The sequence below is a fragment of the Crotalus tigris genome, unplaced genomic scaffold, assembly GCF_016545835.1.
Source record: "Crotalus tigris isolate CLP2741 ecotype Arizona unplaced genomic scaffold, ASM1654583v1 scf7180000023718.2468807, whole genome shotgun sequence".
NCBI lineage: Eukaryota > Metazoa > Chordata > Lepidosauria > Squamata > Viperidae > Crotalus > Crotalus tigris.
Window position 1 is genome coordinate 309,930 of NW_024100137.1, and position 24,348 is coordinate 334,277.

At 34.6% G+C, this 24,348-nt stretch overlaps 1 protein-coding gene across 5 annotated transcripts in view; it reads left to right on the plus strand.

The window, feature by feature from the left end:
- ODF2L (outer dense fiber of sperm tails 2 like) overlaps positions 1-23,895 on the plus strand; it is a 29,514-nt gene extending 5,619 nt beyond the window's left edge. For 3 of the 5 annotated variants that reach the window (XM_039321026.1, XM_039321025.1, XM_039321027.1), the window contains exons 3-17: positions 2,950-3,076; positions 3,572-3,703; positions 4,753-4,815; positions 6,723-6,794; positions 9,467-9,583; positions 11,752-11,937; positions 13,905-14,014; positions 15,786-15,921; positions 16,318-16,428; positions 17,604-17,708; positions 17,842-18,000; positions 19,885-19,970; positions 20,063-20,225; positions 21,285-21,410; positions 23,364-23,895. In XM_039321026.1, coding sequence (XP_039176960.1) covers positions 2,950-3,076; positions 3,572-3,703; positions 4,753-4,815; positions 6,723-6,794; positions 9,467-9,583; positions 11,752-11,937; positions 13,905-14,014; positions 15,786-15,921; positions 16,318-16,428; positions 17,604-17,708; positions 17,842-18,000; positions 19,885-19,970; positions 20,063-20,225; positions 21,285-21,410; positions 23,364-23,492 — 1,822 coding nt within the window. In that variant the 3' untranslated portion in view covers positions 23,493-23,895. Of the gene's footprint in view, positions 1-2,949; positions 3,077-3,571; positions 3,704-4,752; positions 4,816-6,722; positions 6,795-9,466; positions 9,584-11,751; positions 11,938-13,904; positions 14,015-15,785; positions 15,922-16,317; positions 16,429-17,603; positions 17,709-17,841; positions 18,001-19,884; positions 19,971-20,062; positions 20,226-21,284; positions 21,411-22,099; positions 22,211-23,363 lie in introns of all 5 variants that reach the window. The other 2 variants (XR_005553916.1, XM_039321028.1) reach the window with 2 other exon arrangements.
- The last annotated feature ends 453 nt before the right edge of the window (positions 23,896-24,348 follow it).

Sequence of the window (24,348 nt, forward strand, 5' to 3'; positions counted from 1 at the left end):
CTATGGCTATCTTGAATCTTGCTGTAATTGTTTATAGCTCTAGCAATTTTACAACAAGCCAACTATTATGACTTAAGATTAAATGTCCCGTAAATCTATATGGCTTTAGTGATATGCTGGTCTTGGTTAAATACTCCTATTAAATATTGGTCTTGGTTAAACATCATTACTTAATAACAAGTTGTGTCAGGAGGAAGAGAGGGAAGTATTAGCATCTCAGAATCTCATAATTTTGATGTAAAGTTTGCTTTGGGAAATTGGGTGTGGGGATGGGAAAAAATAAAGAGTGAAGCAAAATCAATAGTTTGTAAGCCCCCAGAAAGTGAAGAGGTTGAATCACTGAAGGAGAACTGGATCTCATACAACAGATTAATGAATAAACATCGGAGAAGGATGAAAGAACTATTGCCTAGCACCTTGAGCCCAAGTGAACCAAAATGGTATGCTTTGAGATGGATGGAAAAAGGAAGGGTTTTAGAGCATATTTTCCTTTAGAATGTATTTGGTTTTTATCATTATTATTACACCTATCTTGCCAAGAATTTCCTGCCTATATGTAGATTATGGAAAGCCGGATTAAAAGTTGAGCCAAAGCTTTAGAAAATTTTGTAGGTAATTTTTTTCTCCAGAATTGTCTTGAAAGCAATAAAGTGTACATATATTTATAATGACACAAATAATACCTTTGGATTTTAAAACAAACCAGTTGAATACTATTAAATCTTAAAACTCATTTTGACAAAATCTTCACTTTTTCATCCCCTTTCTCTTAAATATTAAAAGAAATATTGAATAGATTACCACTTAGCACATCATATTTGTGAGAGAAGAGCTTGAAGATTCAGTATCTACTGGCAGCACAAAATATGGCTGGTTAGTTATAGATGTACAGATGCAGGATTTCCTTTTTTAAATACCATTGCAATGTACTTTAAAATCATACTGATCCATGGGGGAAAATGCATAAATGTGTAAATATAAAATCATTTATTATTAGCAAACAATCTACAAACTGCAATATGAGACTGGCTTGAAATGTACACGAAAAGCTGAAATAAATGACAATTTAGGATATTTTTCTTTTTTTTTCTTTTGTTTATCCCAGTCCTTATTTGTAACATTGAGTTCTACAGAGCTTGAAAATGTGTGGGTTTTGTGTGTTTTTTTCCTAAGTAGTAGATTACCATCTACAGATTTAGAGCCCCCCCACCCCATCCCATGGGCTTATGCTTGATATATAATCAAGAAACAAAGCTTTTGAGTTTTCCTAGGCTGACCAAATGATTTGAAGATGGCTTTCTTAAAAAAAAAACATATCCAGAATAACTTTGGAAACATTTATTAAGATTAAATTCACTTAATTTATATAGCCATCCATCTTACATTTATGGCTCGCAATTAAAATATAATATCAAAAAGCCAAAACATAAAATATCTGTACAAGCTGGACAAAACGTTACATGAAAACATTACATCATTGTTCCAACATTAAGTCACTAGATTAACACAGTTGATTCAAGAATACAACTGATTCAAGAGCAATGCAATCATTTTATGGGCTCCACACCACTTTTTGATTCCCAGGCCAGATTCCCAGCCATGTCTTCAGGCCCTTTCTTCAGGCTGTCGGGGCTGGGCGCATCTTGATTTGGGTGGTGGGAATGATGTTCCATAGAGCAGGTGCAGCAGCACAAAAGGCCTTCTTCCCGCGTCCTGTCAGGTGACGTTATATAGTGGGCAGAACCTGCAATTATGCCCCTTCCGGTGGACCTGTTGGGATGTAGAGAAGGGACTTGGAAGAGGCAGTCCTTCAAATCACCTCAAATTAATAACTATTATTGTAAAACATTAAAAACCAGCTTGGTGTGGTAGTTAAGACGCCATGCTAGAAGTTAGGAGCCTGCGAGTTTTAGTTTTAGGCATGAAAGCTGGCTGAATGACTTCAGGCCAATCACTTCTTTTTTCAGCCCAATTCGCCTCACCGGGTGGTTGTTGTGGTAAAATTAGGAAATAGGAGCAAGAAATATTAAGTGTGTTTGTCACCTGGAGTTATTTATACAAAGAATAAAGGCAGGCTATAAATAAACAAATGCTTTTATTTCAAAAAGTCGAGGCAGCCTAAAAGGGCTGCTCTACATAATATATACCACATCATCCTATATGACATCTCGAAAAATAACAGAATGAAAGTTGCATGCATGATATTAAAGCTCACATCCCTGTGTTAGAGCATTGGTGATGTTATCTAATCTGATAATGAAAAGTCTTCAAGAAGAACATTAATTCAGAGACAACTAAGAGTCCTCAAAAATTCTTCCTATTTTCTAGGTATCCATCTAGGTCAGGCTCAGGCCATCTATACTGGCTCGGGAATTCTGGGAGTTGAAGTCCATGAGTCATAAAAGAGCCAAGGTTGCCTACCCCTGATCTAGGTTGAAAGATTTGTAAAAGAGTGCATAGTGAAATTATCTAATTAAAAATTTTGGTAAAAATGCTGGGAATAAACCAGTATCTTTACTTTTAAATAAATTATGTGCAGGTCCAAAGGATTAAGTAGTCTTATACACTTCGAATGAATTTAGGCATCACAATGTGATTCGCTTTTGGCTCTTTGTTCTATATGAATCCAGTCACGGTGCTTGTAAAAAGTACTGATTACGGATTCATGCAGTTGAGGGTGTCTGGAGAAGAATAAAGTAATTTTCCCCAGCCATTCCCTGGCTTGCTTCTTTTTAAAGTTTGTCAGTCTTTATTCTGTGTGTGCTTTTAGCTCTTCCTCAATGCTTTACTCCTGATTCACCATTTAATACACTACAATTTATTCAATAAACCATGGTTAAGCATGGATATGCAATGTTTTTAATTAGTATAAATAAGGGGTTGGGTAAACAGGTTTTGTGTATTTTATAATACAGAATACATTTCTGTTTGCATTATTTTTATGTTTAGGTCTTGGGAAGATACCATGAAAGATAAAGTTACTTTTCAGGAAATGGTTCGTGAAGCAGAGCTGGCAGTTGACTCTGCAGAAATCTTTTTGCCATCATTTAAAGAAAGTCTGGTTAGAATTACAAAAGTAAGTTCAGTTAGTTATCCATAAATTCTGCTAAATCAGGTGAACTCATATAAGAATTATGAGTAGAATTGTGATCGCAGAAATGAGTTTTCTTCTCTTTGTCTACTATTCTCTGACTAAATTTAGAAAGACAAGAGCTTTCAGTGTTCAGTTCAGCACAAAGAGACTGCAAAAAATAAAATAAAAATGAAGCTATGGGTTTAAAAAAATATTTGGGTAAGTTTATGATTCATCTCTGATAAGTCAATACAAATATTGAACATTTTTAACATTACTTCAGATTAGCAGTCCATATCTGATTTGAAGATTAATTTTGCTAAAAATTTTTTTTAATATTCCAGTGGTCATATTCATTGTAGCAAGCTGTTCTTGTATTTGGATGATATTACCTGTATTTCAAGATGGTTAGTTTTAAAATAATAATGTTAACAGTAAAACTGACATTAAAAAACTAGAGTTTTTGGAAATCTGTTTAACCATTTTTTTTTTTTTTAGGCTTGTTGTATTGCTGCTTCAGATGAAATAACAATTTCTATGCAAGAGGACTTACTGGCAAAGGAGCTAGAAGCTATCCAAAAAATGAAAGGATTGTTAATCTGGCTACTAGAGTCAAGCAAGGAAAAAGAAGTAAGAAGGATGTAAATTACTGTGACCAAGTATACCATGAATTAAAAGGGAATTAAATATTTGTAACTGTTTTGATTTAGGATTTAAAAGGGAGGTTGTGCATTCACAGAAAAATGTAACATAGATACCAAGTTTTCGGTACCTGTCTATTACTTACCAGAGCAATGAATCACATGCTTTCAGGTTTAGTACTCTGTCCCTAAGTTTCTGTTGCTTTGCATATGTGAAAAAGCGACTCAATGACAGAGTAACTTAGGAATGGCTTATTAGATCCATTTGCAAGTAAAAATTTCATCCCGGCAGATCTGTCAAACGGCTTTCCCAGATGATCAAAAACATTAAAGTGAAGTATTTGCTTCCTTGAAATAAATCTATTTAGGTTATGCCATTCATTGAAGGAAAAAAAAAAGTTTTCCTGGATGTCCCTCTTCTAGCAAAACAGCTGTTTGTAGACAAAATGAGCAGTTTATTGTATCATGTATTAGATTTTTGCTTTTAAATATTGAGTACTTTTCCAATCCCTCAAGGAAAAAAAAACATTCAGAGTTCATAAATACATTACCCTTTATTGCCTGAATAAACAAAAATGAATGCAGAAGTTATTAACAGAAAATAGATTTTTGGTAGTTGTTCCAAGGGTGCTTTTTCAAAAGACACTAGACTTTGTTTTTCCTTGAAAAAGCCCCTTTGGGAGAGCCATAACCTAAATAACTGAAAATCTCCATAGACATTTTTTGTAGTTCTGTAGCTGTATTTGGTAATGAGAATAAATTTTGCTTTGTTCTTAGCTCTAAATTATGCATAAATATAGCACATATTTGTATATTTATTAGAAATGGGTGATCAGTCACTTTCCAGATGTAGCAAAACTGCAACATCCAGCGTTCTTTATCATTGGCTATGCTGGGAATTGTAACATTCAGAGCGTCTTCCCTATTCTTTTAGGAAGATGGGGAGATTTGATACTGCAGAAACCATGTCAAACTAGTATGTTGTATGTGTTTTTGAATGACAATGAAGCAATTGGATTCAGTTTCTCTTGTTTTTAGATTATCAGTAAAGAGACAAAAGATTTGGATCAGACTTTATCAGAAAGTGCAATGGATGTTGAAGTAAGTTCTTTTTTCTTGTACACCTTGCTCTCATCAAGGGTAACATCTCCATTTCTTGAAGATATACTTAGCACCTGCTAAGAGAAGAAAAAAAGATAACAACTTTATGCTTTGATTGCTACTTCTGATAGTATATTTTCCAACTAACTCATTTTATTAAAAGACATCAGTTTTTGTCAGTTTTGGCTCAGTTTATCAGATGCAAAGCTCATATTTTGGCTAGTTGGAAAAGGCACTACCAAACTCCTGATTTTTTTTTTTGTCACCACAGACTAACGCTGGTATCCTTCTACAATTTCTTTGTTACATATAATTGTAAAAAGTTACTTAGAAAAAGTACATGAACAGAACACAAAAAATTAGAAACAAAATGTACAGTCTGAAGCAGGAATGCTTTTAGAAAAACCTTGTGCAGCCAGGTTATCCTATACACTGCCTGCCTACTTAGACACCAGCAGAATAAGGAAATGGCTGTATGCAGGTTGGAATATTAGCCTGCAGCAGGGTGCATAGCCCAATGCCCCAAAGCTATATGCATTTCTTTAAAAACTTTGTCCGACTTGTTGCTAGGTAAGTATTTTCAAAGTAACACAAGGAAAAAAATTGATGGAATACATGAAGAATCATACTATTTATTTTTAATAGCTTTAAAGGTCGTATGCAAAAACTCCAGATCTTGTGACATGTAGCACATGTATGCCCACTCAGCTCTCCTGCCAGATCACCATGCTGGCTGGGGAATTCTGGGAATTGAAGTCCACAAGTCTTAAAGTGGCCAAGTTTGAGGACTCCTGTGCTAGATCAAAAAGCTAAAGTGACCCAGGCAACAAAAGCTGCTTCTCGTATTTGAAGCTTGGTTTGGCCCACAAACATTGTTGTATTTGGAAGAACCAAGCCATGAAAGTGTCTTCATTTTTTTAATTAGCTGGAAAAATTATATTTAAGAAAGGTTTTATTTTCTATTATATTTCTTTGAACTTGGGAAAGTTTTTTGACCTTCATAGCAACAGCTATAGTCTCTCTTAAGTGAACAATATATTTAGTTGTACTAGCTATACTAATAACAAATAATAGCATATGTAAAGATTCATCATTCTGTAAGTAAAGTAGACATCTGGTGGTATATCAGCTTTAAGATATTTTGGATCACAGAATCCCAAAGCCTTAGTAAGAAATACAGCACAAATAAATATGGAATAAATCGTATATCTAATGGGTGTTAATAGCTTAAACCTAAATTGGTTTTGGAAAGATATCTGTCATTCATGTAGTAAAAATGTTGAATGGGGAACCAGTTAAATTATCAGATTATGTTTTAAACAAAAATATCCATGGGTGCCAGATAACAGAAGAGGCAAGATGGCAGCTGCAGCTGTATCTTTGAAACCCCACCCCTTCTTGGGTATATGCATGAAAATAGGTCTTCAGCTGCATTATAGTGGCCAACATCTTTTGTTCTTTTGACGGACGTTGATAGAGTTCACTTGACATCTGTTATCTTTTCAATAGAGTGTGTGTGTGTGTGTGTGTGTGTGCTCGCAGGCATGTACACATTTTTGAGTCCTGATAACTGCCTGCACAAATGCCTACACTTTATTAAAAGTGGTTTGCCATTGCCTCCTTCCTAGGGCTGAGAAAGAGTGGTTGGCCCAAGGTCACTTAGCTGACTTCATCCCTAATGGTCTCCTGATTTCTAATCTGGTGCCTAAACCACTACAGTAAACTGGCTCATTTTAGTACTTGGCAGAAGAGGGGGGAAATCAAGCTTGCTTGTGTAATAAATATTGACCATTTGCTATGTGAATGAGTCCTGGACATTCTACTTATTAGTAAGGATAGAATTCACCTAAAAAGAGCAATCACATAAACATTTCCTGATACTGGGTTTTTCTTCCTTATGTCTGAAGAGCCTCAGAAATGAAGTGATTCAAAAAGAGAAGCATATTTTAGAGCTTTCAGCTCAGCTTCAGCAAGAAAAAGTAAGTGAGCATTTTTCTCTAAGGCATACTTCTTTTTTTAACTTTTGTATTCATAACAAGATGTGCCTGGCTATAAGGTTATATGGTAATCCCATTGCTTTTGGAATCTTTGGGCTTCAGGATGTATTTGCCTGTTTTAAGCTTCAATCCCATATCTAGAAATAAACTAAACTGAATTGAATATTTGAATAAATATGCTGCCATATTTTTATTATCTATCCATTATTTATTTAAAATTTATTGAGTAAGAATTTATGCTGATTTAAACAATTGATGTAATTTTTGTCTACATTTTTACTCATTTCTTGTGATGTTTTAGTACAGTTTCAAACAACCTTTTATTTCTTTGCTCTTGCATTTATTTTCATAGTTATGATTACTAGCTGCTTTGAGAATTCATTTGGAAGTAAAAATGGAGTAAATTCATAAAAATTTTTTTTTATTTATTTAGCAACAGTTTCTGGAATTTTCCACATTATGTTACTTCTAGCGCTTCTGTCCATTTCAGAAAGTGCACATTAATTGTGAAGTGGTTGATTGACTACGTCAAAGAAGTAAAAATTCCCCTTCAGTCGCGTAAAAGTTTACCATGCATTTTCAAGCCATCTTTATCATAAACGCTACAATTGCTAGCAGATATGACTCCTGTATTGCAAATAAAAAGCTTGAAACAAGGAAAGTTTCTTTCCTTCTTAATTATTATTTTTCTTTTCCTGAAGTTCATACTTTTCCCTGTGCTTTTTTTTCCCTTCTGAAAGAAAAACTCCACCAATGCACCGTGGAAGATGAGGGTGAAATCTTTCAACCAAAAGTGACTGGAAAAAGTATAAAGCCATTTATTGCTGAAAAAAGTAGGGCGTCCAGAGAAAATAAAATAGTAAAAGTAGAAAAGGTTTCACCCTGTTTCTAGATAGGGTGGTAACATAGTAAAATTCAACAAGACTAGAAAATCATCACAGAAAGAAACACATTTTGAAACTCATAATCCTGTTTCATCCTGAAATATTTTATTATATTTCATTAACCCACAGATTCATTCATACTGATTTGGCATTGTGTGTGTTGATGGCTACAAGGGATTTCTATAATTTTTGTTGAAAAGGATCTTCCATCCCCTCTGTGGAAGAGCAGCTAACTAAATTGTCTGGAATAACTTTATGTTAGGTTTAGAGTGCTTACCTTGAGGAGGTTGAGGGTTTGGTGAACTGGTGTAAGGAAAGCAGACTAGTGTTAAATATTGGAAAAACCAAAGAGATCATTGTCGATTCCAGAAAAGGCAGGCACAGCCACACTCCTCTGTGCATTAATGATTCACCTGTGGAGATGGTTACCAGCATCAAATTCCTGGGTATGCAGTTAACAGGTAGGCTGACTTGGTCGCTCAATAGTGAGACATTGGTGAAGCGGGCACAGGGGCACCTGCATTTTCTGTGTCACATGAGAAAAGCACATCTTCCTTCCCCAGTCCTTACCACTTTCTACAGAGGGACGACTAAGAGCATCCTGTCATACAGCATCACAGTCTGGTTTGGAAGCATCACTGCTTCAGACAGGAAGTCGGTGCAGAGAGTGGTGAGGATGGCTGAAAAGATCATTGGCAGTTCCCTCCCATCCAGGACATAGAACATAAGCATTGCTTAAGCAGGGTCTGTAAGATTATCTGGGACACTACACATCCTCTTCACGACCTGTTTTCCTTGTTACCTTCTGGGAGGAGGCTCCATGGTATCCGAAGCAGAACAACCAGATTCAGTCACAGTTTTGTTCCATTCAGCATTAACCTTGTGAACTCTAAAGCTTTCTCTTTTCGTTATGTACTCAAGATGGACAGTGATTAATGTTTATATGTTACTTATATATAAGGGTGTAGGTTTATACATACGTTGTATATAGTATGTTTTAAATGTGTGTTATGTAAGTAAGTAACACTTGAGAGCAAGCAACTAAATTTCATTTTTAATGTGTGCCGTTGTGCCCACAAGGAAAAAAATGACAATAAAGGTTATCTAATCTAATCTAAAAAATAAATCTGATGTAGAATTCAATTCTATTAGGAAGCCATTTCTAGACTGCAATTTTATACATAAAATTTGGAGTTTGACTTATATATATTGATTTGTCATACTGTATAATAATCTACATATAATTCATAGGATTCTCTTAAGGCATTGTTTATCATCCATAATCTCTCTCCCTTTTTAATAACTCCCTTTCTGTTAATCAAATACTTTTAAAGTTTAATGCTTGAATGGATAAGAACTCTCACCATCTAGAACATTAATGATGTATTATAATATATTAATCATATATTTTAATTTGTTATATATTTGCCTATATTTGACTGTTTATATTTGGTTGTAATCTGCATTATCTATTTCTACATTTTTAAAAACTTATAATTTTTTGTCTTAAAAATACATATAGTCTATAAATTAAAACATTTCTAGTTTCAAATAGTTGAAACACTTGCTTTGTTATTCATAGTTCTGCATGCAGTATAAATATTTAAGGTGGATTAGTACAAGGATTAGGAGCACATTTACAGTGAATTAAAATTTCAGCATAATTTGTAATGATCATGTCAGATGCAGCTATTAGTAATTCAGTGCTTTTAAAAAATTGATTTTATATAGCTTTTTGAAATTTATTTGGGCTTTTTTTTTATATTTTAGGCTAATGTACAAAAAACATACCGCCATTCTGAGGTAATACAAGCAGTACAAACTCATCTACAGTCTCAGGTAGATAAAAAAGAGGAAGAAAATAATCAACTAAGAGCAAAATTTCAGGTTAGTTTTTTTTATAATTTTTGTTTCCTCAATAAACAGGTGAACATCTTTGAGTTGAGAAAGTAGTTATAGTTATTAAAAACTAGTTATGTAAACATTTATCCAAAATAAAAATGAATGGGCTGCTCTTTTTTTAAAAAACTTGCCTATTTAGATGGGCACATACAAATTTTCCAATATCTGCTAATCTGTTTAATTCAATCGAAGATTTGAAAAGGCATGTTTGTCTTAGAGACAGAAAATTGTTAAATGTCATAGTTTCTGAAGGCCAGTAATCAAGTTCAGATTCCAAACCAGGGATTTAAATGAATTTTCTGGGGGAAAAAAATAGAATCCATCTCATGACTAAATGGAAGAAATTCTGAAAATTTGATTTCTTTGATCTCTGACATATTTCATTTAAAAATTACATTTAAATTTGTATTTTTTCTTTGTATTTACATTTAGGCATTTTTTTTAGAAAAATTGAAAATAACCACATTGTTTATTTTTAATTTACATTGTAAAAGAGCATATTCTTAAGTGTAACCATAATTGACAGATGTTGTAAATAATGTGAACATTCTAGCCATAAAGTTGTTTTATGACTAGGTTGGAGTTTTTTTGTTGAAATTACAGAACTGTAATGGTGACATCTAGTGGTAGCAGGAAGAACAATGATACATATTATATATGGTTTCTTATGGACATTTGTCAGTACACTGGGCAAATGGAGATCCATTTATGCCCAACTAACCTGCTTGTATTTTAACATATGCATCATTCACAATTTCCTTCCATGTATTTCCAGGCAGGCACAAAACAAGATTTTTATTTTTTTTTTTTGCATTTTTGGAAGGTTATCATACACTAAGGTGGGCTGCATTTGATTTAGCAGGCTTCAGCTTACACAGATCTGCTCTAACCTGCCTTGGCTACAGAAATGAAAATGTAGGATTGTAAAGTTTATATTGGAACAGTAGCTTAAAATATTTCTCCAAGCAACCTCTTTAGACAGTCTGATCCAGTTAAAATAACATTTTTGCACTCCTCCACTTGATTTGTTTCTTGATGCTGTTGCATAAAATGATTATACTTGTATATTGTCTTTTAAAAGACAGTGTTGTTGTCCTCTGCACATAGAAACACTACTTTAATTGTAATATATCATGACAACTGGTTATCCAGTGGATTCTATACTTGAGAAACTTGTAAAAAGCCTTTTAGAGTAGGTAGGATATTTTAAAATCTGAAATAAGCTGTGGTGTTCCAGTTAGGCCATGGTTCAGCAGAAATGAAATTTGTAGCCTCTCTTCTCCTTCCCCGTGATCTTACTAGTACTTTCTTTTCTATCCCCTGCTTCCGTTCCGTTGCCACCACAACTATACCAAGACCTATTTACATTTTTCCAACTTTCTCCTTCTTCACTTGCCCAGTTTCGTTTCATAATCTGGATCAAATATACGTGTTTTGCTTTGAACCATTTTCAGTACTTTTGTGCTGTCTTTATGTTCCACAAAGAACATAAACCAAACTGATTTGAGCTGATCAGAATGACTCCCTTTCTAGTACTGGATACAAAAACCTATTATCCTTGTTTATAGGGTTATCAATAAATTAAAGAATAGGGTATAGTTCTGTATAACAGTGTACTTGGAAGTAATCCCCTTTGAATGCAAAAAAAAGGACTTTATTTCTGAGTAGATGTGGATGGGATTTACACTATTAACAAATTGCATGGCTTTTGATTGTGTACAAGACAAATAATATTCTTCCAGAGAGCAGTAGCAGAATATTTCCTTCCTTTCTCAGGCTTGCTGTTTATCTTTGAATATAGAGTTGACAATGTATGCATGAGTCAGGTAGCCTCCATTAGTGTTCATGTTTTCAGTACTTATTATGTCAGCTAGATATTCAAAATACTTTTATCGCATATTCTACATTTTCAATAGCCTTGATCCAGTAATGGAACTTACTCACATTTAGTCACTCTCTCAGCCCAACTCATCTCCCAGGATTTTTGTGGGGAAAAATAGAAGGAAGGAGTGTTAGGTATGCTCATAATCTTGAGTTATTTATAAAGATAATAGAGGCAGGATATTTTGAACATTCGATCAATTCCTTCATCTAGCCAAAATTCACATTATTTTTGCTGTACTCAGAATATATTTAAAAAATTTTTGTTGCAGACAATGGAGAAGAATATTGCTGCATGGAAGAGACAAGTTGGTGAATATAAGCAGCAGATTTTGGCTGAAAAGAAAAGAAAAGTGGAAAGGAGGAACGCCCTGAAAAGAGCAGCTGTTGTTCAGAAACAAAGAGCTGAACACATGAAAGTGGCTGTCGAAAACTTGATTTCCGAATTTAAGGAGAAGGTTAGTAATAACAGAAGTTGAGGTGAGTGGATAGAAGGGTGATAGGGTTGCCGATAGCTCCATATTAACTACTTTATGAGAGTGCCCTCAATACTCCTTCAGAATTCCAGATATGCCTGCTGGTTAAAAAATATTGCTGACACCTTCTTGAAAGGAAACTAATAATTGGTAGTGATTTAATAGATAGAAATTTCAATTCATATACAAACATGCATATTTACATTTTATGATGAAATACATAATAGGGGTATTGGGGTGTCTTACTTATATGTGCACATACATGGGAATTATATGAAAAAATTATCAGGTTTTATTCAAAGAAATTCATAAATGCATTCAGATAATGTTCAGCTAAATGACTAGAAAAAAAATAAATTCAGTCTAATTTTGAATAAACAGACTGTCGATACTACAGTGTCGTTGTTTGGTGTTGTTTGGTCCACTGGACTGCTTTCTCACCTATGTTGTTTTTGGTTTCCCTGAGCTACTGTATAAGACTTGCACATTTTGAAAAAGATTGGGAAAATCTTTAAATAATTTTATCGGGCTTCCATGGGAGACAGAAAGAAGATGGCTGCTGCTTTAATGAACTGCATAGTTAAAACATATTTAATGAAACACATATATTAATGCAACTCTTTTTTTCAGGCTTGTGTAGTGGCACTGAAAGAAGACTTGTTTACTTTAACAAGTAGCAAAGAGATTTTATGCTAGCACAAGTTTCAAAATGCTTGTGTTTGTTTCTTCCATCTATTGCTTGAAAAAGTCGTTTGTTTTCAATTTAGCTAACATAGCTGAATGTTGTGCACTGTTTGTAAAGCCATCTAATTGAATATGTGGTACTGATAAAGGAGAATATTTGTAGCTCAGGGTTGAAATGAGAGGTCCTTGGTGCTCTCTGAGCTTGGCTGTTTCCTTATATTATCCAAATTAGGTAACATCATCAATGCTAGGTAAATATTGCACTGTACTATGTGTGTGTTTTAAAACAGGCTTTCTTTAACTATTGTTTGGAATAGGTGTGTTTGTGTATGTTTGTTGCCTGCAGTATTTTACTACAAGTTGTAAATAAGCATACAAAAGTTTCTAGCATGGAAGATAAGGAACTAGGAGCTTTGTTCTACTAGCAATCCCTGGATTTCTACCCTTCATCCAGAAAGAAGGATTTTTTCAGTAATCTGCTCAGTTTGATTCTAGAAAAGGAGGAAGAGTGGAGTAAAGCATTGCTTCTCTTTCAGCTAATTCATTCCTCTAAACCAGGGGTGTCAAACTGCCGGCCCATGGGCCGGATGCGTCATCCGGAAGCCACGCCCACCCCATTGCCGGCAATGGCAAAACTATCCCGATACGTCTCACGACGTCACATGATGTCGCAAGTTTGACATGTCTGCTAAACGGAACTTCCAGTTACCTATGGCAACTGGTGAAGACAGTTCTAATGCAAAATACTTTCCAGGTTCCAATCGGTTTTTTTTTTTAAAAAAGCTTACAATTCCAATAATGATCTCACTGGGTTTCTTGTTGATAGCAATCTCATTGGCATTTGCCAGTCAGGCATTTAAGGCAATTGAAATAGAAATATTTCTGAGTAACCTTGTCTTATTCTTGCCTGTAAATGTTTGGTGGATAATGAGAAATTATCTGAGGTAACAGTTAAAGGTTATGGTCATTTTTTTGTCTTTCCTTAAAATAATATGTTTCTGAACAAAATATTAATATTGTTCATTGAGGAAAAACATTCCTAGAATTTTGGAAAATTCTGCTGTTAGGTTATTTTACAGTTACAATGTTTTACAGGGTTTTTTTACTTTTTAAGTGATGTATTTATGATGAGGTTTCAAAAGTTACTCTTGTTCTACTGCAATATTTTCAAAAACTGCTTTGAAGAAAAAAAAATTCTCCTGAGCTTATAGAATTTGAAAATGAGATCTTTATAATACAAAGTTTAAATTTTGTACTATCTCCAGGAAATCCAATTGTCTGAGGCATTTTCAGCTTCTAATATCTGGAAAAGTCATCACAGGATTATAATAGAGGAAAAAACCAAGTTAGAGGTCCAGGTTGAAACTCTAAAAAAGTAAGTAAATGCCTGTGGCTAAATAATTCTCATTTTTAAAGGGTATAACAGCCTGTTTTCATTTTCATGTCATTTGTGTCATGTTTATAATTTCCATTCTGCTTAGATATTTTGCTTGGACATTTGATAGGAATCAATAAAATATAAAGAACTAAATAAATAACAAGTCCCAACTTTATAATAGAGAGGTTTTTGGATTTCAATCATTTTCTTGTGGTTTTTATGGTCTTTAGCAATAAAACAGACTTACTCTGGGTCATTGAGTTGCGGTCATTTTTCCTAAGCAGTCAACTAGTTTGGAGAATGTCTATATTAGTCTTTTTAGTGGGGCAACAATTACACTGCCTATCTATTAGATTTTTTAAAAAAGAAACTGAGAAGAAGATACAAAAGCATTATCATTTAGTTACCTCCTGTCCTGCTTCTGTTATGGTAGATTTGTTCCTACTGTGGTTCGTTTGCAAGAAATACATTTGGGATATAAATACTAATTTGGTCACCGTTGGTGACGGTAGGCGAATGAACAGGCCTTTAGAGCAGGGGTCCCCAGGTCCATGGACCAGTATTGGGCCATGGGATGCCAGCAACCGGGCCATACAAACAAGCAAAATCCCATCTGCGGGATGCATGCAACACACAAAACTATGCCCCCTCCGGTCCACAAAAAGCCCCATCTCCACGTAATCTGTCCCTAGTGCCCAAAAGGTTGGAGACCTCTGCTTTAGAGGAAGGATAGGTTGAACATCTCTTCTGTCAGATTGCTTGGTTTCCATAGTGGCTGTTGAAAGAAGAGGTTTCTCTTTGACCATGGCCAATATTGAAAGAAGCTGGTGAAGAGAGACAGAATATTTTTCTATTTTCAGTGATTCTTTGCAGCATTTCTTCTATAGCCAATACAGTAGGGTGTTTGCCAAATCCTTCCATCGTTAGTATGCTTCATGGAAAATAATTTACATACATTCCCATGCTGGTAGTAGAGAGGAGCATTTCCCCTTCCTTGCAATTTCAGAGAGGAAAGCTACTAAGTGCAATCAGTTAATTCTTCTGTAAGGGATTAATTATTTTTCCATCAAACTGCAAACACTGGTGAAGTCAGCTGCAGCTCAAACCTTATTAAACTTCTTAGTAGAAAAGGTACTGCTAGACACTTTTTTCCCACCATAATCAAACATGTCTCTACTATAATGTCTATAACAAAGAGCACTTGAGTTTCTGGTGGCTGTAAAAATTTCCAACTGTTGTAGTAAGTGGATAGTGACATGTATGGAATTTACTGAGTGCGATAAACAGTCAAATATATCATAATTAACCTGATTAGTTACCAGGAATAGCATAGATAAAATCATATACCTCTTTTGTAGTGCAGTTTTATAATGCAGTGTTTTGGGGCCATACAAATTGGGCGGCACTACAGTTTTTATTAACTTGGCTGCTTTTGTATGCACATTGGAGAAGGAATTCCATGAAATGCAGCACAACTTACCACAAAATAGATGGACATAAGATAAAACATTGCTACTCTTGAAAAAATCTTAAATTCCTAATCAATTAATTAATTTAATTATGTCTTTCTTTTTAATGTCATAGTTAGAATAAGTATATTTTACTTATTGAAACACAGTTTTCTGTATATAAAGATACATATATCTAAACATCTAAAAAGTTGCTAATAGAGATTATACTTAAGAAGCTATAATTATTGCAGTGCATTTATAATTAAATAGTATTACACATATTAATTGCTAAAGAAGTTGTATTTCAAACTTTAAAGGCAGACCACGGACCTTGTAATGGATCTAAACAGAATAGAAGATGATGGAAGAAAGTCAACAAACCAGATTATCCAAAAGATTAATTTTGTTGCTTCTGAAAATAAAAAGATTTCTACAGAAAATTCAAAACTAAAGGCAAGTTATCTAAAATTTTATTTATAGTTCAGCTTTACAACCTCCAGTTTTTCCCCTAAATAATTTGTCTTTAACTTTAGAGGGCTGTTTTGATCTGCTGCAAGTACAGTAATGGAAATAGGAAGCTTTTTTTTCTGCCTCATCCTTCTGTGAAGGTGAAGCCTTTATTCAGAATAATCTTCCTTTTGGATGGAGAGCTTTCAAAGTTCATTCTAGTTCTCAAAATGTATATTAAGAAGGATTCTCAGTCTAATAGGGGACATTCAGAAATAAATCTAAGCTTCGAGCTTATAATATTGAATGTTATATATCCTACATTTAAACATTACAAATGTTTTTTTCAGCCATTACATTTTTCAGGACCAGTGCTTATACAAATTATACTCTTAATTGTAGGCATCTCTAGCCGATCTGGAAGAAAATTTTATTACTGCAGAAGCTGAACTTGAAAATTTACATGAACAAGTGCATCAGCAAGAAGAACTGATTGAAGAATATAAAACTGAGGTAAGTTTGCCATGAGCCTACTTTGGACAATACTTTCTCCTTATATACAATATGAATTGAAGGTATGCTTTTCTTATTATTCTAACAATCCTGCCTCAGTTTTAAAGCAAGATTCAGCACATACATTTCCTTATAAAGTTTCAGATTTTTCAACAAACTCAAAACATGTATTTTATTTAATAAATATGACTTTCACAAATAGCACTATGAAAAATAATAATAATAGTAACCTTGGGAATCAGTATTGACCACTTTAGAAGCTTCTGGTTTGGACCCTTACATCTATTGGAGCTCTGCATAACATAGAAAACACACTTTATTTCAGTTAAATTCTTATGTAGATTTATGTTCCAGGATGAAGATTTACTCATCAGGTAGTTTTTTAAATTTGTTGTATGGAGGAGCTCTTTTAAGTTTAAAATAATTGTAAATCCAAAGGGTTTAAAAAGATTAGATGAACCTGGTATCCTTAAAGTCTCCATCTGTTGAGAGCTTTTGATGGCTTCCCTCGTCTCTTGGTGCTTAAGAACAGCCATCTCCTGTCAAGTGGACAATCTCTGTGTCCAGAAAGATTCAGTTAACCGTGCTTACTGTTCTTTGCTGCATTGTCATCTACAGTACTTTGGAGACATTTAGTTCACTGTTCTTCCCCTGGCAGTCAACAGACATCACTTTTTGGAAGTAGCTTGTCAATTCCTTCTTCCTGTAGTTGAGAAAAGTGACAAGCCAATATCACTCAGCTGGTTTTGTGGCCAAGGTGAGGCTAGTACTCACAACCTCATGTATTCTAGTCTGATTCTTTAACCACTACATCAGAGGTCACTGGGGACTGGTTCTGTGGAGAAAGGTTTTTCCACAGACCAGAAGGTGCATGGTTTTGTGTGGTGCCTGCATCCCGCGGATGGGGCTTTGTTTGTGAGGACCGGTTGTGGCCCGGTACTGGTCCACGGATCGGGGGTTGGGGAACCCTGCACTACACCAAATAGGCTTTAATAACAAAAGAAGGGGATGCTAAAGAATGATCCGCTCTGGGTGTCAAGTATGCTAGTTGACTGACTGACACCATCCTAAATCCAGTCCAAATAATGTTGCTGTGTCTATTTAATCTATCTATCTATCTATCTATCTATCTATCTATCTATCTATCACATACAATAAATAAAATATTGTCCTAGGTGGCAAAACTAGAAATGGAAGCCGAGCAACTGAGAACAAGATACGAAACGGTCATGAACGACAGCAGAACTACAACAGAAGGCAGAGATTTAGAAAGGGATGTGGTACGTGGTTCCAATCTTATGGTATATATTCTTTGTGTTCCATTCTGTGGTTTGTGGCTTGACTGCAGGAAGGTGAACAAAGTGACTGAACTCTATGTGTTTTTTTTCCTCCACCCCCGATGCCATTACGCAGATGAAGAGCCAAACGGAGGCTCGCCAGAAGGAGGTAGAATATGCCCGTGGCTTACAGAAAGCAGCTGAAGAGAAACTGCAGAAGGATCAGGAAAGCCTCCTCTCCTGGCAAAAGAGCTGCGTAGAAAAATCCAAAGCCATTAGGGAGCTGCAGGTTCAGGTGCTTCGAGAATAAAACTTTCCTGCTTGATATTTAAACCAGCACCGGAAAATATTTTTTAAAAAATTGGCAACTTGGCTATCATCACGAACATTAGCTATCATCAGCTTTTTAAAAAAAACGAGGGAGGTTTTTTTTTTCCTTTAAGCTGACTCCAGTTTTTCAAGGAATTAATGCTCCAAATTGTTCTTTTCTGTTGTTTTTAAAGTAGGTGTTTTACCAGGCTCATTTCAGAGTGGGCACTTGGGCATACAATATTATTCGGGAATTAGTTTCTCCCAGGTAGGAAAGGTAGTCGGGGCACCAATGAGTGTCTTTTCAGTAGTAACAATTAAACAAAAACGTTGCATTCCGCTAGGCCAAGTTAGGCAACCTTGGCTCTTTTATGACTAGTGGACTTCAACTCCCAGAATTCCTGAGCCAGCTTGACTCAGCTTGGAAACCTCTCCCTTTCCCCTCAGCATGGCTGGCTCAGGAATTCTGGGAGTTGAAGTCCACGAGTCATAAAAGAGCCAAGGTTGCCTATCCCTGCGCTAGGCATTTTAAAAGTATTATACAGGTAGTCCTCAACTTACATTGGCAGTTGGAATTGGAAATTCTCTTCCTAAATGATGAGGCTTTAATGTGCAATTGGGGAGGGATGGGAACGTGGATTGTGAAGGGCTGGGTCTTGGAGGATTTATGGGTATCTGGCATGGATCAGGAGGCTCATGGAGGCATGGAGGTACACAAAATAATGGCTATCTATTTTGAGAACTCTTTGGATAGGCATGAGGAATAGGAAATAATAAAGCTCATATAATAGAGTGGAAGAATAATGCCGTTGTTTATTGTTTTTTTATTATCCCACCTTTATAATTTTTTACAACTAACTCAAGGTGGCAGACATATCTAATACTTCTTCCCCCTCCTATTTCACCCCAACAACCCTGTGAAGTGGGCTATGCTGAGAGTTTTCAGCACAAGCAATGCCTCCGTTTAGATACCTAATTCAGCAGCCATTAATTTTCAACAGCTATCAGTCTGAAAAAAAGTCCCAACATACAGTGATTAACAAAATCTCTGTTTTTCCTGAAATTATCTTTTTCTCTCTTATTGAAATGGTTCCAGTAAGAAGTCACTACTCAAACAAACATCATATTGCCAAATATATAGTTGCATGCTACATAGCAATACACAAAACTTTTAAAATTCAAGAGGGCTTTTTTTTTTTTGTTTATTCTGTATATTTATAAGTCCCTTTCCAGCAAATACTCTCACAGTCAAAAAACTAATCGGCACAGTAAATAAAGCATTGAAAGGCAAGTATCACACAGCAGAGGAGTGAAATAAAATGGCATCATAAAAGCACAATAGTATATTTATGTTTTAAAACAAGGCCAATGTAAAGATGTCTGCTTAACAGTCCCAAGCCCCAAGAAGGATGGACTTAGGTGAACACTTGCTGAAATAATAGAAAACAGGTCCATTTCCTGCCATTGTTCAGCTTAATTCAGAAGGTGACAAGAACCAGAGCAGGATCTAATGAATTGATCCTGATGTCCATACCTTCTTGTCTGAAGGGCAGATAAGAAAGCAATTCTTCTACTGGAAAACATGGAGAACAACTCTTTGCTGCCTCCTCTTGTGTGTGGAAGGATGCTCTTCAGATGAAGCATGGAAGAATTGCTTCTCATCCTGCATGCAGGAGAAGGCGAACTGCTTCTTCAGATCTTTCACAATTTTGGATTACTCTTGCAAAGTACAATCAGAGCACTTTGTATTTACAGTGGATTTATCTGCCAATATTGCAGTGAAGGACAGAACAGAGCTAGTTTCACAGCACTTAATTTCTATATAGCTTTGTTGGACATGCTAACTATTTACATCCCCTTTTTTAAACAGATAAATCATAGTGATGACTTTTTGAAACAGCTTTCTTTGGAAGAGGAAAATTACAACATTCAGCTAAAATATGAAGGAGTTAAAAGGTAAGCGTGATACTTGCTTTTCTTCAAAGCTACTTATTCCTACTTATTTCTCTGTGGTATTCTTACTCCTGTCTACATATTTGACTTAAAAGAAAGCTAGAAGAAATTGAATTGCAAAACAAAGAACTGGAAAATCAGTTGGTGAATCAAGAAGATAGCCTTCAGAAAACTGAACTGCACGTCAAACAGAAACTTGTTGAATATGATGCTTTAACGAGACAGTTGGAAGCTGCTTTGGAAGATGGAAGGAAACAGGTAAAAGTAATATTGACGGCTGAATGTTTTGTTAGTGAAATTAAGAATATTATGTCTCTAAATATGCATAACTGCAAAGATCCATATATTTCCAATTCAAATCTTTTTGAGGCAAATTGTGTGTGTGTGTGTGTGTAAAATTATATAAATAATCACAGAACAACTGTTATATTGCAAAAGAATTACCTTTTCATTTCCTTCCTTTCTACCTTCTTTCCTTCCTGTGCAATAATCCTAGATCAAAGCCCATTCTAATTGTTCCTCTAAACTAATTGCCCATTGTAACATAAATAATCTTTTGGATTTCTCACTACTCTGAAATTTGGTTTTTAAAAATGGAGCAAAATGGATTTAAAAATACATTTACTGAAAATCTATCTATATTAAGTCAATCTGTGAAAAGAGCAGCATGGAAAAAAATAAATTTTAAATCCTCCTTTTGAAAAAAAAAATCACCCTGATAAACAAATAGAATATACAAAAATGCAGTCAGAGAGACATAAGATGAAATTATTAATTGGGTAAAAAAAAGTCAAATTGTATAAAAGAGATTTTGCTGGAATATCCACAACAGGAGCTTTTCTTTCTCAGATAATATACTTAATAGCAGGGATTCAACCAAAAGTCTTCTGGATCACAACCTTCCTCACTAGGAAAAAAAACTTCAATTGGTTTCTCTAAGTGGAAGAAAGGGGTTCAGCCAATACTTGGTTTCAAAGATAGATAATAGCGCTAGCAAAAGTGAAATTTAATATTTTAGACTGAGCCAAGAAGTTAGCAGTTAAAATGAGAAAAATACTATCATTTCTGGTTGAGTGATTATTCTAAAATGGTGGTAGTTTTTTTCAAAAATATTCATAATATACGGTACTTGAAGGTTAACATAAAAAATCATAAATATATAATTTCAATCTGTTTTTTCTATACATCTTTTCTATTAAAATATGGATTTCTGTAACAGACAAGCATGTTAGTGACTATTCATGGAAACAACAGTTTACTGTTGAAGTGGAAAAGCTGTGTAATTCAAGTGAACCTTAAGATATTTAATTCTTACAGTTTACAGAGGAACTAGAAAAAATTAATTCTAAGGAGCGATCTTTTCAGTTGAAAATATTGGATCTAGAAAATGAATTAAGAGAGAAGAAAAAAGAAAAGAAAGAGCTATCCAAAAGACTGGACAGTGTAAGTAGACATTTTTTTCCATATCAAAATTCAAGATGTGTGTACTGTAATAGCACATCTAACTTAAGGCTGATTTCAGTATAATTCCTTTTATTATTTCAGTATTACTTTAATTTGTCTTGAACTTTTTAAACTCATTAGATTTCCATAGGAACTTAAAAAGGTCAAACATATTGTATCTAACAAATGAAGTATATTTTATTTATAAATAAGCTAATTAGATGTAGTTCTCCAGTTCACATCAATTTTCCAATTTATTCCATGGTTATCATGGCAGGTGCTGTCGATCAATGTCTACAAAAGTATGAATTTGTAAATCACTTAATCTTCACTTTCTACTGTTTGCTGTCTATCCTTTTCCTTTCAAAGCTCAGATTTTTCATTCTCAACAATACCGAAAACCTTTTCTGTGCATGTTTTTATGTACTGGATTATATGCCTTTACTTCCAAGAATCCATTGAGAATTCTCTATATTAATTTTTTCTGGCTGTGATCATTATTAAAGGAGGAAAGTTTGAAAAGGTTGAGCCTGAAAGGAAAGGATTAAATATCCTTTCCTCACACATGGACTAGTTCGAATACCTGCCATAATTTGAAGAAAATAAGAAGAACGAGGACTTAGCAAACTATGTACTTACTTCGTCATGTAATTTTACAATGTATTTCTCCCTTGCATTGATCTTGTCAGGATATTGAATTAAACCAAGGGCATTTGGGATCAGATCCCTAACAAAGCTCATTAAGACAGATGAAGAGAAATTCGAACAAACCTAACTGCAATCCTAAAATACACTTTTTAGTGAGTACAGCCATATATATTTATTTTATTCATTTATTTATCAAATTTAGAAACTACCCATTTCCCTCACAGAGAATCACTGGACAAATGGGTACAAATAAAATGCGTACAAGTAAAATATTAAAATGTAAAAACTATATAAAAGAGACAAAGATATTTAAGTTTAATATTAGAAAATTAATTAAAAGGCGGCAGGAGGACCTTCAGGATACTAACCAGCCCCAAGGCTGGGTGCTTCTTTGTGAGCCATTAAGTTATGTTTTAAGCATTTTCCATTTTTGTTTTAGACCAGGGGTAGTCAACCTTGGTTCTTTTATGACTCGTGGACTTCAACTCCCAGAATTCCTGAGCCAGCATGGCTGGCTCAGGAATTTTGGGAGTTGAAGTCCACGAGTCATAAAAGAGCCAAGGTTGACTATCCCTGTTTTAGACTGATAGTTAAAAATAAACATAAAACTAATATTAATTCATGCACCAGCAGAGTGTCATAGATTTAATATGGAACACATCCTTTCTTCACCTTTTTTTACACAAACAGAAGCATATATACACGCATACATGCATGTACAATGCACATATACTGAAAATACATTATTGAAAAGAAAACACATATCAGATTGTTCCACTTCAAGTAAAGTATTTCTGAAAATAATTGTGAATGGTATATACCTATAAACAAAGTTCGGGACTCTTATATGTATACGTGTTATAGGTTATCATTATAGAATCATAATTTTTGGAACAATTCATCAGTAGAATGGTTTGCCTCCAAAAGTTGTGAGTGCTCCAATACTGGAAGTTTTTAAGAAGAGATTGGACAACTATTTGTCTGAAATGGTACAGAGTCTCCTGCTTGAGCAGAGGGTTGGACTAGATGACCTCTAAGATTCTTTCCAACTCTGTTATTCTTTATTGTATGTATAAAAAACCCTACCCCAAGAAAGTCACTTTTAACCAGAAGTGGTTACTGCAGCCAGCACTCACAAATTGCAGGGACATTTTCTTAACCTGATGGGAAAATAGTTCCCTACTTGAATATATATAAAAAAAAAATACGTTAAAACCCCCAAATTACTTGAAAACTCCCATTTTCAAGTACTTGGTGCTGAAAATATGTAAATGTATTGGTAATGTTTGTTTTTTTTTTTTTCAGCAAGAGAAACATCATGAATTGTCTTTAAAGGAAGTAGAACACAGTCTTCAAAGATCAGAAAACCAAAACCAAAGTATCCAAAACTATGTGAAGTTTTTGAAAGCCTCATATATAACAATGTTTGGCTGAACTTCCTTGGTTGTTGTTGTTTTTTTTCACAGACTAAAGCATATTTTGGAAAAGATCTGTGTCTGTGTTTATAGCATTGGAACTGATTTAGGATCTCTTCCCCTTGTATTCCCTGAAATTCATAATTTTTGTCAATTTTTAGCAAAGTACCCAACATCTGTTGAAAAAATCTCTACCAAGCATGGCTGTTCCAGAAAATTCTTGAGGGCGAAGAGGACCAGCTATTCCAACTCTGATATGGAAGTCTAAGTTGAAGAGATGGAAGTAGCAAGAACATTGGAAAAAAGTAATCTCATAATACTGGAGTTCTTGATTTTGAGGAAACCAAAGCTGAGTGTAACCTAACAAGTATCCTCTTGTTGTTTTTAAAAAAGCTAACATTAATAAATTCAGAATCATAATTGCTGAACAATCCAATGAGGAAAAAAATGGGAGCACAGAAGCAGCATGTGGCTATAGTAGGAATTTGATTGACATCTGAAAACCAAAGAAGATACATATAAAAGATGGGGAAAGGAATACTTCAGCAGACAATAATATATACAGATAGCCTGGAACTAAACAGCTGGTGACAGGAAAGCTAAAACTTAAGACAATTTTAGTTTTGGCAAGAGATGCTATGAACAAAGATGGATCCTTTAGGTATATTCAGAATTAAAAGAATCAGTTTATCTGCTGCACATTGAAGATGTCAAAAGGGAACAAAGCAAGACCAGAATTATACAATTTATTTTGGCTCAGCCTATGAAAATATTATGTGTTTTTTCACACAATTATGAAAGGTAGAATGAAGAGGCAGCATTGAAACTTGAGATTATTCAAAATTATCAGAAAATATCTATACATATTTCAAAAG